The 15,357-nt window shown below is 37.1% G+C and overlaps 1 protein-coding gene across 4 annotated transcripts in view; it reads right to left on the reverse strand.

The window, feature by feature from the left end:
* DCC (DCC netrin 1 receptor) overlaps nt 1-15,357 on the reverse strand; it is a 1,206,315-nt gene that overhangs the window by 4,145 nt on the left and 1,186,813 nt on the right. For all 4 annotated transcript variants that reach the window (XM_017501124.2, XM_017501122.2, XM_017501121.2 and 1 more), the window contains exon 28: nt 616-758. In XM_017501124.2, coding sequence (XP_017356613.1) covers nt 616-758 — 143 coding nt within the window. The remainder of the gene's footprint in view (nt 1-615; nt 759-15,357) is intronic.

Consider the following 15,357-nt stretch of genomic DNA (forward strand, 5'->3'; position numbering starts at 1 on the left):
CACACACACACACATATATATATATATACACACACACACACACACACACACACACATACATATACATATATATGTATGTATATATATTTCCTAATAAATCATAACTATGAGGAAATACCTTTGCATTCTTGGAAAAAGACTATATATATATTCTTGGAAATAAATACATATATACATATATAAATATATGTTCGTTCTGTTTTCCTGTACTTAAATATGAAGAGGAAATATATATACATATACACACACACACACACACACACACACACACACACACACACACATATATATATACACAAAGACATACACATATCCATGTGTATTTGTATATATTATGTACATATATGGATGTAAACCCACACATGCTGTAGCTATCTGGTATTTCTAAGACTATCCTTAAGAATCAACTTTTATACATAACTAAGTCTCTGACATAATTTTTTTCACAGCTTTTATTTCATCTTCATATTTAAGCGCAGGAAAACAAAAGAACAAACAACAGTAAGAACAACAATGGCCTGGGATGAATGAATAGCACTCATTGGTTTCGATCCTATTGCACAGCACCAGTCAATCCTTCCCTTGACGAAGCATGAACTTTAAAGATGCCCTTACATTGGCTGAATCCTCTGTTGGTTTGTGGCTCTCCTCAGACACTTCAGGGGCTGTTGGCACAGACACAGGAAGCAAAGGGGATCTTGCTTTTCCAGCCAACCCAAGGGATGCTGTTTTCACATGGGTCTTAGGAAGAGTGGGCCCTGAAATAGAAAACACAGAGTGATGAAAGGAACATTCTGCGGAACACTTTCTCAAGTATATATGCCATATCCAGTGGATTGGCATTGATTTTAGGTTATTGCTCATTCCGTAGTGTAAAGATGAATTCTGACACAATGAGTGAGGTCATTTTATATCTCCTAAATGGAAGACAAATTCTGATTAGGCTTCTCCAGATGCAGCTCCACTAGCTATATGTAATTACAAGTAATTCCGAATCACGCTGTGAAAAGTTGCTTGAGAGCTCTGGACTGTTCATCACACCCTATAAAGCGTCAGGCAAGCTTATTTGGTGCCAGTCTCAGCTTAGGGCCAGAAAGCCCTGTTCTAAACCATCTAAATAAGCCCTAAGTTGTCTAGCAGAACCAAAGAAGATTTGTGGAGTTAGAAGAGATGGTTGCTCTGTTCTACAAGTGAGCATTAGATGTTAGAATAAAATAAAGTCCATCATGGCTAACCAGATAGACTGTCATTCTTGATTCTATTTGGAGACAAAAAAAAGATATAATTCTGCTCTAATCTTTATGGCTTTTGTCAACAAAAGACATTCTGTTGCTCATGAAAATCATTTGAGGCACTGCTGAGTAATAGATGATATTTCTGTCTACTATAAATAAGCACTGCCTTTTTGGGGGGAACTGAAATTTGCCTTATAAATCCTGCTTAGCTTGTAGCACTAATACAATTTTGTCCCTATAGCCTAAAATAAAACTTTATGTCGGGCGCGGTGGCTCAAGCCTGTAATCCCAGCACTTTGGGAGGCCGAGGCGGGTGGATCACGAGGTCAAGAGATCAAGACCATCCTGGTCAACATGGTGAAACCCCGTCTCTACTAAAAATACAAAACATTAGCTGGGCATGGTGGCGCATGCCTGTAGTCCCAGCTACTCAGGAGGTTGAGGCAGGAGAATTGCCTGAACCCAGGAGGCAGAGGTTGCAGTGAGCCGAGATCGAGCCATTGCACTCCAGCCTGGGTAACAAGAGTGAAACTCCATCTCAAAAAAATATAAAAAAATAAATAAAAATAATAAAATAAAACTTTATAAAGGCTTATTGAATCAGCTAGTACATCACCCACATGTAAGGGGTTTTGTCGTTCTTAGCATTGTAACCAAGAGTTCAACAGAAAAGGTATTAGAGAAAGCCATGAAAAGGCAGTGGCCTGAGTTCTCTTCTGTCATGAGAGATGTCATTTTAGTCCTAATGGTTATAATGTGGTCCTATATTTTGCTAAGAAAAACTTGTTTGGGCTACACTTTGGAAAACAGAATTCTAGTTAATAAAGCTCAGAGGTTACTCCACAATCAGTTATGTAAATAGGAGTCATCTGTTTTTTGGGAAGGAAACAATGAAAATAATAAATAAATCTAATAAATCAGCAGTCTGCCAGGTGCTGGTCACTAGAAATGTTAAATCCTGACATAAGCATCTTTTTCCTTACCATGACCTAACATGAAATTTCTTCATATTTATACTTTTTCACTCTTAAACTTTAGTGATCAAAAGTCTGTAATTCGAGTGATTTATGATAAGAGGGTGATCTTCTCTTCATGGTACCTCAGACGAGTAGTGAAATGAAATGTGAATTGTTTCCTTAAGAGTGGAAATAATATTTACTGAATACCTACAAAAGTCTAGATCTATGCCAAGCATTTTAATTTCATTTGGGGCAAAATAACATGGTGAGGGAGAATTGGGGATTCACAGTAAGTCTAGCGTGCATTCAGATCTGTGCAATTTCTTGTCAACTAAACCTGCCTTGGCCTGTTTTTCATCTGTAAAATAGTAGAGATACTAGTAATTCGTTAGGATTAAAAGAGGTTATGTATTTAAAGTGGCTGATACCTAGTAACTTGTTCAAAGAGAGTTAACTATTCACGCTGTGAAAAGTTGCCTGGGAGCTCTGGACTGTGATGGACTGTCCAGAGCCTATGAAATGTCAGGCAAGCTTATTTGGTGCCAATAATAGTTATCAAAAGAGGGCTATTTTTAATATTAATCATTGTATATTGTTATTATATATTAATATTTTTCCAAACAATCCTGCTAAGTATTCTTATTCTTGGTTCACATATGGAGGTGCCAAAATGAAGAAAAAATAAGTAGCTTGCCTAAATTCTCACATTTAGAAATGGGCAGGCAGTATAAGTGTTTGCACCAACATCTGTCCAACTCCATGAAACAAACGAAGGTTGATCACTAGCTTGTTGACCTAGCCCATCCAATTTACATGGGTTTTTTGAGGAAGCAATATCAATGAACGTAAAATCTAGTTCAAAGACTATAAATTTTGGGGTAAAGACTACTTTTTATAATATCGTTTCTCATAACTGACTTGTAATTGAAAGGGAAAAACAAAACTTTAATCAACTCCAGCACTGTTTTTTAAACATATACAAACATAAAACTTGCTGTAAGCATCATACCTTATAGTTCTTACGCCATGTTATAAAACAAAAACACACTTAAACAGAAAGGGCCTATAAAAATAGTACAATTTGGATTATAATCATTAATTTAATATGATAAATTAGATTGTTGGGCTAAAACAAAATTGCCATATGAATTTGATACTGTTGCTATGTCACGATCATTTTGGTTTGTCATATATGGCCAGTTTTCATTCTGAACATTTTCTAACTCAACAATATGCAAGATCTCATTCATACAGGGATTGTAATGTCAGGTGATCTTCACTGGATGTGAATGGTTTACCTCTAACCCCTCACATACCAGTTTTTTTTTTTTTTTTTTTTTTTTTTTTTTTTTTTTTTTTTTTTAATAGCTTCTGCTGACTATAACCATGGTGTTCCTGATGCCGTCTTAATTGTAAACCCAAATAGGAAGGCAGGTCTTAAAAATCTTGGCAGGGTGATTCTATCAAATGGTCTTATACATACCCCAGCATGTGAAATTCATGTTGGTATCTTAGGTTATTATTTAAGTGAAGGCATAAAATTTAAAAAAGAATTCACAAAGTTTAAACACTTAAAAAAGAGGCATAAACCTTGAGAACATATGTACCAACCACGTATTTTGAATTGTGTTGCCTAAATTAGTTTGTATACACTTCAAGAATGCTTTCAACATTCTGATTAAACTTGAATTCATAATAGTTTTATTGTCAAAAAAGCAGTTCCTCTTAGCACCTTCCAGGAGCTAGCTCTTATCCTTTCCTGTGTTTAACAGAGCAGCTACATTTTAGAAACGAACACTTGTCTCTACATATTTTTTTGCACATATCTTTTACTTATTTTTGTCCTAGACTCCCTTGATCATAAAGCCTATTATTTTACTTTAAAATTTTCATTTTACAAACATGTTTAAGAAATTTAGCTACTTCTGAAAATTTAAAATTTCATATGTAACCAAACACAGGCAGTGGATGTTTAACACATTCTGAAAATCAATTCACTGTAACATAGTTATCCTCAAGAGAAAGTCAAAGGCATTGGTATAGCTTATTATGTCGGAAATTCAAGTAAGGGCCAGTTCCTATTCTGTCCTAAGAAACACAAAACTAAATATTCTTTTAGAATATACCAGACTGTGGTATATAATTCCATAACGTGTACCTCATCACAATTTTTTGGTCAGTTTTACATGCAGATAAATGAATTCCTAGGCATAGCCTATGGTTATTACAATGGAAATATGTTCTTATGGTGTATTTTCTTACCAGGATTCCAAACACATAGGTGTATTGCACTATGTGTATCATACTGCATCATCCATACTCCTATTATGACAATAGGGCACGGACATACCTGAATAGTGCCATCACTCAAACTCACTAGAAAGTTCATTATAATAATTGATTTTCTCTAGTGCCCAGGCTACAGTTATACATGCAAAATGTATGAGTGTTGAACAAATGTACAATACATGGTGAGCCTCACAAAAGGAATCAAAGACATTGTTTCGGCTCAAAGACCACACAGAGTGTTTAAACCTCAGATGACTGCCTTTTCTCAAGTAATATTCATAGAATTACAGAAATTTAGAATGCTGGAACCTCAAGGGCCTTTGGAGCTCATCAAATGACCTTCCTTTTATTTTTTGGAAGATAATACTGCAGTCCCCAGAGATCAAGAGATCAAGGTAGAATTAATTTCATAAAATTCTAGTAGAGGGAAAGAATTTGAACTATCTCCTAGAGTTCATTGTCAGCAGGATTTGACTGGGATACTCTATGGCCTTAAATATTTTTCTTTCCTTTTCCTGTAAGTGCAATTAAAGAAAAGAGTATGAGGGAAATTTCCCAGGAGAGATTTATTAACAACCAATAAGGCAACTGTGGTCTCAAAATTGCCCTTTAGTTAAGGAGAATAAATGTTTTAAAAGCAAGATTTCCACAAAAACATCCTTTGCTCAAATGCAGACACCATGTTTGTGGTTGTGCATAACTCCATCCTTTCATGATGTATTTGTGTAGATTCAGCATTCCATATTTCAAGCCTGTGCGCTGGTGAAACCTGGGTCCTTATAAGCTCACCAAGCAGTGCTTTTTCCTTTACTTAAGTACTTGTAGCTCACCAAGCATAAATAGCTTCTTTCTTGATTTTCTGGTCTGCATCCCTGTTCTTTTGTGGGGCTATGAGACATGGCTTTAATCTTTCACCTGTGCCTAAGACCTGATCAGTCACCTTCTCGTGTAACTAAATTCTCAATTCATCTTCTACACCATTTAAACCAAGTAATCAGTTTTATATAAAATAATCAGTCAGTCTCCTGGTTTGGACTACGTTCAAATGAGAAAGCAGTGTGGTCATCAGGCATTTGGATTAGTGGGATTAGTGAGTGAGGCCTGGGGCTTGGTGGAATCCAAGCAGGATACTGAACACCGTATTGCAGCTTCTCACTTGCTGATGGACTGCTACTGTTGAGAAACCTTTTGTCCTTAATCCTAATCTGTTCTTCCATATTAAACCTTCCTAGATTTCAATTACTTTGATATTGAAATGGGTCATTGCCACATTTCCTGGGAGACTAACTGTATGTTTCTACACTGCTTGCAGAAGCCAGGTTAAAAGCCAACTTTGTTTATGCATCCCTGGCCTCACCCATTCTTGGTTATTCCTTCTTGATAAAGGACTGCCTTGAGGCATGAGAGTCTTTGATGTGCCTGGCAGTGTTTTGACTCTCTGGAAGAGAGCCACCATCCTACCCAAGAAGGAATGGAAATTACTGCAATTAGAAAACAAAACAAAACAGAAAACATATTACTTTGGGATATCAAAGTGCTGTTCTTTAATGTCAAGTAATGATAGAATTTTTGATGACTTTTCTATGTTGGTAGATCTAGATTGTAGGTACAGGGAAAGATTCATATTTATTTATTCACTTTGGAGAACACCACTTAACATTGATAATTGGCCTCAACATGAACACTTTTCATAAAATTTCTTTGAGCTCTATCAGAATATGTATCAAAGTAAAATAAAAGAGAAAAATTAAAAGAATCTCTTCCATGGCTCCTAGCTGTTAATTTAATATAATTTTAACCTTGGAGTCAGTGTCCTTTGGGATCTCTTCCAAATATGAAAAGTGATTTCCAAAATGTGGTCAGAAAAACCCACTTCATTTTGGGAGAGGGAGGTGCTCAAGCCTGAGTGGGGGCTAGTGAGAAGAGGATCAGTACTGGGGCTCTGGGAAATTGGAATAATCTCCCTTCATTTTGCACACAGGCCTTGAGAGATGAAGGGATCTCACCCTGAAGTCTAAGCTGATCTATAGTATTATTATTGTTTCCATGACAGTAAACTCTGTGTGATCTATACAATGAATTCAAAGTACTGAATGAGTGCTCAAACAAATATCCAAATATTAAAGAAGCATTCTAGCCTAGGACCTAGTTTTGTGACCTTTGTTCAATGGTCTAATTTCTTTGGATTTGGGGGTCTTTATATCTATAAATGTAAAAAATTTAATTTTTAAGTTATTAGCTATGAAAATTTCACAAGGAATGATAATATAGCTATTCTACTTGTGCTTAATTTTACATTTGGGCTTCTTGCCTCTCCTTAAGATTTAGGAAGAATTAGTTAATTGAATCCAAAGGAATCTACAACAAGTTAAAGCTTAACTCAAATTGCAATAATTGAGTTTTAAACCAGTGCTTTGTAAAAAGTAAATGTTGTATCATTTTTTTTCTTAAAATTATTAGTGAAAAGCTATACCAACAATTAAGGTTTTATTGCTTTTGTATTTCAAACAGATATTCTAAGTAAAAATAAGTGGTATTATGTTCTAAGTTTAAATGATCCATGGCTAATTGAAAAATTTAAATTTATGAATGCTCAATCTGAAGCCACTGCAGAATTTCCCCTACCCAGGGTGCATATTGGAGAAGTTTCAGGCGACCCTTCTGTGGAACGCTGGCTGTTGATGTGCTAAATAAACGTTCTTACACTGATATACAACTAATTAAGTGAGCATCGTTTTGGTTTTAATGTTATCTCCTCAGCAGGACCCACTAAGAGGGGTAAATATAAATGAACTTGAGTTCTGAGATGGGCTAGCAGTGTGCATCAGGTGCAGATGAGCAGTCTCAGCAGGAATTTACTGTTTTAAACTTCATTTTCGCAGTATAGTTATTAAACATTTCATTTACTCATTAGGTACATAATATATGACTGCCAGGTGCAGACTCCTGCTAGCATCTCTCTTCAAAAGGTTTTCCCATGTAAAATGATTTTCTTTTTTTTTTTTTTTTTTGGTGAGAAACATTAGGATGCAGCTGAAATGGAATATAAAAACCTCATCGGGGTCAGATCAGAGGCCAACACATAGCATAGTTTTGATTTCACTATTAACTCACATCTTCTCCCACTTTTTCCTATTTCCTACTTCATTTTCCATTCCTTTTCCCGTAAGTATAAAGTTAAAAAGAATGGTTTTGAAGAAGCCTGAGCTCTCATCTCTACTTTGTCTCTCGTCCATTCAGGGATGTCAGACAGAATGAAATGTCCTCTGTCTAGTTTCCATGTGAACCAGAATATTATTCTTAAATATATTTATTATTAAGTAACTGGTCTGTGCTCAGGTTATCTTGGGGCGGATATAGAAGTGTCACATAATCATCTACACTTCTGACAGGCAAGCAGCTTTTAAGGCTGAGAGAAATAAGAAATATGTATGGGGAACTTTGTATAATACTCTACCTTTTGATCTTCAAAAAACGAACAAAAAGAGAGTAGCTGCATTTACTTAGACACAATAGCCTCAGGCGTCCTCATAAGTCATCGAATTTCAAGCTATAAATTTTGCATCAATCTTAAGGCATTTTAGTCTACCATGTCAATTGTACTTTAAGGGTGGTAAACATCTCTAAATGCTATTTCTGGGAAGAGAAACTTTGTGTTCTTCTCCAAACCTTCTTATTTCTCCTTAAAAATAAGAGAAACATCCTATTTGCCTGATAAGGTGCCCTGCTCCCCTGCCTGCTCCTTTCTTCTTCTCCCATTGTAAGACAGGGCTACTCGGAGTCACAAGTAGGCTGGCTTTCATTGGGCCATCTGTCTGTGAAAAGTGAGGAGAGAGGATTAATGTACTAATGAACACTACTCAAATTTTTAAACCTGCTTGGGTTTGACATTGGGCACTGACATTGAAGACCTTCTGTCCTTAAACTTCATAAGGGTTGCATTTGCTAAGCAAACAAGGCAAGGCCTGACTCCAGGAGTCCCAGCCATTTCGATATTGTCTGTTCCAGTTTACAGCTAGCGAGCCCAGGAGTCTTGTAGTCAGGGTGGGGAGGAAGAGGTCTTCTACCTACTGCTACCATTTTCCAAAAGGCTATAATTCTCTGGAATCCTTGATTCCCATTTGGTTATAAATACCTTGTCACTATGATTTTTATAAATTGGAATCTAGAGAGAGAAAGGTTAAAATTTAGTAAGCTCTGTCCCACCTACAGGTACCTAAACTACAATAAAACACATTTTCCTGCATTTTCTTATATGTTCTTTTTTAAACAATTTATTTATTATACTTTAAGTTCTAGGGTACATGTGCAGAACGTGTAGGTTTGTTACATAGGTACACACGTGCCATGGTGGTTTGCTGCATTCATCGTCCCGTCATCTACATTAGGTATTTCTCCTAATGCTATCCCTCCCCAATACCCCCTCACCCTGCTATCCCTATCCTAGCACCACAACCCAACAGGCCCTGGTGAATGATGTTCCCCTCCCTGTGTCCATGTGTTCTCATTGTTCAACTCCCACTTATAAGTGAGAACATGCAGTGTTTGGTTTTCTGTTCTTGTGTCAGTTGGCTGAGAATGATGGATTCCAGCTTCATCCATGTCACCGCAAAGGACATGAACTCATCCTTTTTTTGGCTGCATAGTATTCCATGGTGTAAATGTGCCACATTGTCTTTATCCAGTCTATTACTGACAGGCATTTGGGTTGGTTCTAAGTCTTTGCTGTGAACAGTGCCATAATAAATATACGTGTGAATGTGTCTTTATAATAGAATGATTTATAAGTCTTTTAGGTATATACCCAGTAATGGGATTGCTGGGTCAAATGGAATTTCTAGTTCTAGATCCTTGATGAATCGCCATACTTTCTTCCACAATGGGTGAACTAATTTACACTCCCAGCAACAGCGTAAAAGTTTTCATAATTCTCCACATCCTCTCCAGCATCTGATATCTTGATTTTTTAATGATCACCATTCTAACTGGCATGAGATTGTCTCTTAATGTGGTTTTGATTTGCATTTCTCTAATGACCAGTGATGAGGAGCTTTTTCTTTTTTTCCCATTGGCTGCATAAATGTCTTCTTTTGAGAAGTGTCTGTTCATATCCTTTGCCCGCTTTTTGATGGGGTTGTTTTTCTCTTGTAAATTTCTTTAAGTTATTTGTAGATTCTGGATATTCACCCTTTGTCAGATGGGTAGATTGCAAAAATTTTTTCCCATTCTTTTGGTTGCCAGTTCATTCTAATGTTACTTTCTTTTGCTGTGCAGATGGTCTTTAGTTCAATTAGATCCCATTTGTCTATTTTGGCTTTTGTTGCCATTGCTTTTGGTGTTTTAGTCATGAAGTCCTTGCCCATGCCTATGTCCTGAATGGTATTTCCTAGGTTTTCTTCTAGGGTTTTTATGGTGTTAGGTCTTAGGTTTAAATCTTTAATCCATCTGGAGTTAATTTTTGTATAAGGTGTAAGGAAAAGATCCAGTTTCATCTTCCTGCATATAGCTAGCCACTTTTCCAAACATCATTTATTAAATAGGGAATCCTTTTCCCATTGCTTGTTTTCGTCAGGTTTGTCAAAGTTCAGATGGTTGTAGGTGTGTGACATTGTTTCTGAGGCCTCTGTTATTTTCCATTGGCCTATATCTCTGTTTGGTACCAGTACCATGCTGTTTTGATTACTATAGCCTTGCAGTGTAGTTTGAAGTCAGGTAGCATGATGCCTTCAGCTTTGTTTTTTTTTTTTTGTTGTTGCTTAGGATTGTCTTGGCTATGCAGGCTCTTTTTTGGTTCCATATGAAATTTAAGGTAGTTTTTTCCAATTCTGTGAAGAAAGTCAATGGTAGCTTGATGGGGATAGCATTGAATCTAGAAATTACTTTTGGCAGTATGGCCATTTTCATGATGTTAATTATTCCTAACCATGAGCATGGAAGGTTTTTCCATCTGCTTGTGTTCTCTCTTATTTCCTTGAGCAGTGGTTTGCAGTTATCCTTGAAGAGTTCCTTCACATCCCTTGTTAGTTGTATTCCCAGGTATTTTATTCTCTTTGTAGCAATTGTGAATGGAATGGAAGTTCACTCATGATTTTGCTCCCTGCTCGTTATTCATGTATAGGAATGCTTGTGATTTTTGCACATTGATTTTGTATCCTGAGACTTTGCTGAAGTTGCTTATCAGTATAAGGAGATTTTGGGCTGAGATGATGGGGTCTTCTAAATATACAATCATGCAATCTGCAAATTCAGACAATTTGACTACCTCCTTTCCTCCCTAATTGAATACCCTTTATTTCTTTTTCTTACCTATTGCCCTGGCCATAACTTCCACTACTCTGTTGAATAGAAGTGGTGAGAGAGGGCATCCTTGTCTTGTGCCAGTTTTCTTTTTTGTTTGTTTGTTTTGTTTTGTTTTGAAACAGAGTCGTCAGGCACCAGGCTGGAGTGCAGTGGCACAATCTCGGCTCACTGCAATCTCCACCTCCTGGGTTCAAGTAATTCTCCTGCCTCAGCCTCCTGATTGGCTGGGACTACAGGCATGCACCACCATACCCAGCTAATTTTTGTATTTTTTAGTAGAGACGGGGTTTCACCATGTTGGCCAGGATGGTCTCAATCTCTTGACCTCGTGATCTGCCAGCCTCGGCCTCCCAAAGTGCTAGGATTATAGGCGAGAGCCACCATGCCAGGCCAGTTTTCAAAGGAGATGCTTCCAGTTTTTGCCAACTCAGCATGATATTGGCTGTGGGTTTGTCATAAATAGCTCTTATTATTTTGAAGTACATGCCATAGATACCTAGTTTGTTGAGAATTTTTAGCATAAAGGGCTGTTGAATTTTGTCAAATGCATTCTCTGCATCTATTGACATAATCATGTGGTTTTCGTCTTAGGTTCTGTTTATGTGATGGATTACATTTATAGATATGCATATGTTGAACCAGCCTTGCATCCCAGGGATGAAGCCGACTTGATTGTGATGGATAAACTTTTTGATCTGCTGTTGGATTTTGTTTGCCATTATCTTATTGAGGATTTTTGCATCAATGTTCATCATGGATATTGGCCTGAAATTTTGTTTTTTAGTTGTGTCTCTGCTGGGTTTTGGTACTAGGATGATGTTGGTCTCATGAGTTAGAGAGGATTCCCTCTTTTTGTATTGTTTGGAATAGTTTCATAAGGAATGATATTAGCTCCTCTTTGTACCTCTGGTAGAATTCGGCTGTGAACCTATCTGGTCCTGGACTTTTATTGGTTGGTAGGCTACTTATTGCTGCCTCAATTTCAAATCTTGTTATTGGTCTATTAAGGGATTCAACTTGTTCTTGTTTAGCATTGTGAAGGTGTAAGTTTTCTTCTAGATTTACTGGTTTATTTGCATAGAGGTTTTTGTAGTAATCTCTGATCATAGTTTGTATTTCTGTGGGATCAGTGGTGATATCCCCTTTAGCATTTTTTATTGCATCTATTTGAGTCTTTTCTCTTTTATTAGTCTGGTTAGCGGTCTATATATTTTGTTGATCTTTTCAAAAAATCAACCCCCAGATTAATTGACTTTTTGAAGGGTTTGTGTGTGTGTGTGTCTCTGTCTCCTTCAGCTCTGCTCTTAGTTATTTATTGTCTTCTGCTAGCTTTTGAATTTGTTTGATCTTGCTCCTCTAGTTCTCTTAATCATGACATTAGGGTGTCAATGTTAGATCTTTCCTCACTTTTCTTGTGGGCATTTAGTGCTATAAATTTCCCCCTAGACATTGCTTCAAATGTGTCCCAGAAATTCTGTTATGTTGCATTTTCATTCTCATTAGTTTCAAAGAGCATCTTTATTTCTGCCTTCATTACTTTATTTATCCAGTAGTCATTCAGGAGCAGGTTGTTCAGTTTCCTTATAGTTGTGTGGTTCTGAGTGAGATTTTTTTTTAAATTAATTTATTTAACTTTAGGTGCATACTGTATCTGGCATTTCTCCCCATGTTATCTCTCCCCACCCTTCCTTCCCTCTCCAACCCCCACTGTCTCTCCCCTACCCCCCTCAGCTACCCCCAGTGTGTGATGCTCCCCTCCCTGTGTCCATGTGTTCTCATTGTCCAACACCCACCTATGAGTGAGAACATGCAGTGTTTGGCTTTCCATTCTTGTGTCAGTTTGCTGAGAATGATGGTTTCCAGATTCATCCAAGTCCCCACAAAGGACATGAACTCATCGTTTTTTGTGGCTGCATAGTATTCAATGGTGTATATGTAACATATTTTCTTTGTCCAGTCTATCATTGATGGGCAGTTGGGTTGGTTGCAGGTCATTGCTATTGTACACAGGGCTGCAGTGAACATATGTGTGCATGTGTCTTTATAGTAGGACGATTTATAGCTCTTTGGGTATATGCCCAGTAATGGGATTGCTAGGTCAAATGGAATATTCCTGGATCCTTGAAAAATTGCCAAACTCTCTTCCACAGTGGTTGAACTAATTTACACTCCCACCAACTGTGTAAGGGTGTTCCTATTTCTCCACATCCTTTCCAGCATCTCTTGTCTCCAGGTTTTTTAATGATCGCCATTCTAACTGGTGTGAGATGATATCTCAATGTGGTTTTGATTTGCGTTTCTCTAATGACCAGTGATGATGAGCATTTTTTCATGTTGTTGGCCTCATATATGTCTTCTTTTGTAAAGTGTCTGTTCATATCCTTCACCCACTTTTGAATGGGGTTATTTGTTTTTTCTCTTGTATACCTGTTTTAGTTCTTTGTAGATTCTAGATATTAGCCCTTTGTGAGATGGGTAGGTTGCAAAATTTTTTTCCCATTCTGTTGGTTGCAGATTCACTCTTATGATGGTTTCTTTTGCTGTACAGAAGCTCTGAATTTTAATTAAATCCCATTTTTCTATCTTGCCTTTTATTGCCATTGCTTTTGGTGTTTACTCATGAAGTCCTTGCCTATGCCTATGTCCTGGATGGTTTTGCCCATGTTTTCTCTTAGTGCTTTTATGGTGTTAGGTTTTATGCTTAAATCTTTAATCCATCTGGAGTTAATTTTAGTGTAAGGTGATAGGTAGGGGTCCAGTTTCTGCTTTCTGCACATTGCTAGCCAGTTGTCCCAACACCATTTATTAAACATGGAGTCCTTCCCCATTGCTTGTTTTTGTAAGGGTTTGTCAGAGATCAGATGGTTGTAGATGTGTGGTATTTCTTCTGGGGCCTCTGTTCTGTTCCAGTACCAGTACTGTGCTGTTTTGATTACTGTAGCCTTGTAGTATAGTTTGAAGTCTGGCAGTGTGATGCCCCCAGCTTTGTTCTTTTTGCTTAGGATTGTCTTGGCTATACATGCTCTCTTGTGATTCCACATGAAGTTTAAAGTGTTTTTTTTCCAGTTTTGTGAAGAAGGTCATTGGTAGCTTGATGGGAATAGCATTAAATCTATAGATTACTTTGGGCAGTATGGCCATTTTCACTATATTAATTCTCCCTAACCATGAGCATGAATGTTTTTCCATCTGTTTGTGTCCTTTCTTATTTCGTTGAGCAGTGGTTTGTAGTTCCCCTTGAAGAGGTCCTTTACTTCCTTTGTTAATTGTATTCCTAGGTATTTTATTCTCTTTGTAGCAGTTGTGAATGGTAGTTTGCTCTTGATTTGGCTCTCTGTTTGTCTGTTATTGGTATATAGGAATGCTTATAATTTCTGCACATTGATTTTGTATTCTGAGACTTTGCTGAAGTTGCTTATCTGTTTGAGAAGATTTTGGGCTGAGACAATGGGGTCTTGTAAATATATAATCATGTCATCTGCAAATAGAGACAGTTTGACTTCCTCCTTTCGTAATTGAATACCCTTTATTTCTTTTTCTTGCCTGATTGCTCTGGCTAGAACTTCCAATACTATACTGAATAGGAGTGGTGAGAGAGGGAATCCTTGTCTAGTGCCAGATTTCAATGGGAATTCTTCCATCTTTTGTTTATTCAGTATGATATTGGCTGTAGGTCTGTCATATATAGCTTTTATTATTTTGAGACACATTCCGTCGATACCTAGTCTATTGCAAGTTTTTAGCATAAAGGGCTGTTGAATTTTGTTGAAGGTCTTTGCATCTATTTAGATAATCACGTGGTTTTTGTCTTTGGTTCCGTTTATGTGATGGATTACGTTTATGGATTTGCATATATTGAACCAGCCTTGCATCCCTGGGATGAAGCCTATTTGACTATGATGGATAAGCTTCTTGATATGCTGTTGCCATCTGTTTGCCAGTATTTTATGAAAAATTTTTGTGTCAATGGTCATCATGGATATTGGCCTGAAGTTTTCTTTTTTAGTTGAGTCTCTGACTGGTAATGGTATCAGGATGATGTTGGTCTCATAAAATGAGTTAGGGAAGATTCCCACCTTTTGTATTGTTTGATAGTTTCAGAAGGAATGGAACAAACTCCTCTTGTTACGTCTGGTAGAATGTGGCTGTGAATCCGTCTGGACCTGGACTTTTTTTGGTTGGAAGGCTATTAATTGATGACTCTACTTCATCCCTTGTTATTGGTCTATTCAGGGTTTCAACTTCCTCCTGGTTTAGTCTTGGGAGTGTATAAGTATTTAGGAATTTATCCATTTCTTCCTGGTTTACTGGTTTATGTGCATAGAGTTGTTTGTAGTAATCTCTGATGGTAGTTTGTATTTCTGTGGGATCAGTGGTGATAGCCCCTTTATCATATTTTGTTGCATCTATTTGATTCTTCTCCTTTTTCTTTTTTATTCATTTGGCTAGCAGTCTATTTTGTTGGTCTTTTCAAAAAAACCAGCTCCTGGATTTGTTGATTTTTTGAAGGGTTTTTTGTGTCTCTATCTCCTTCAGTTCTGCTCTGATCTTAGTTATTTCTTGTCTTCTGCTAG

The sequence above is a fragment of the Cebus imitator genome, unplaced genomic scaffold (genome assembly GCF_001604975.1).
Source record: "Cebus imitator isolate Cc_AM_T3 unplaced genomic scaffold, Cebus_imitator-1.0 Scaffold278, whole genome shotgun sequence".
Lineage (NCBI taxonomy): Eukaryota > Metazoa > Chordata > Mammalia > Primates > Cebidae > Cebus > Cebus imitator.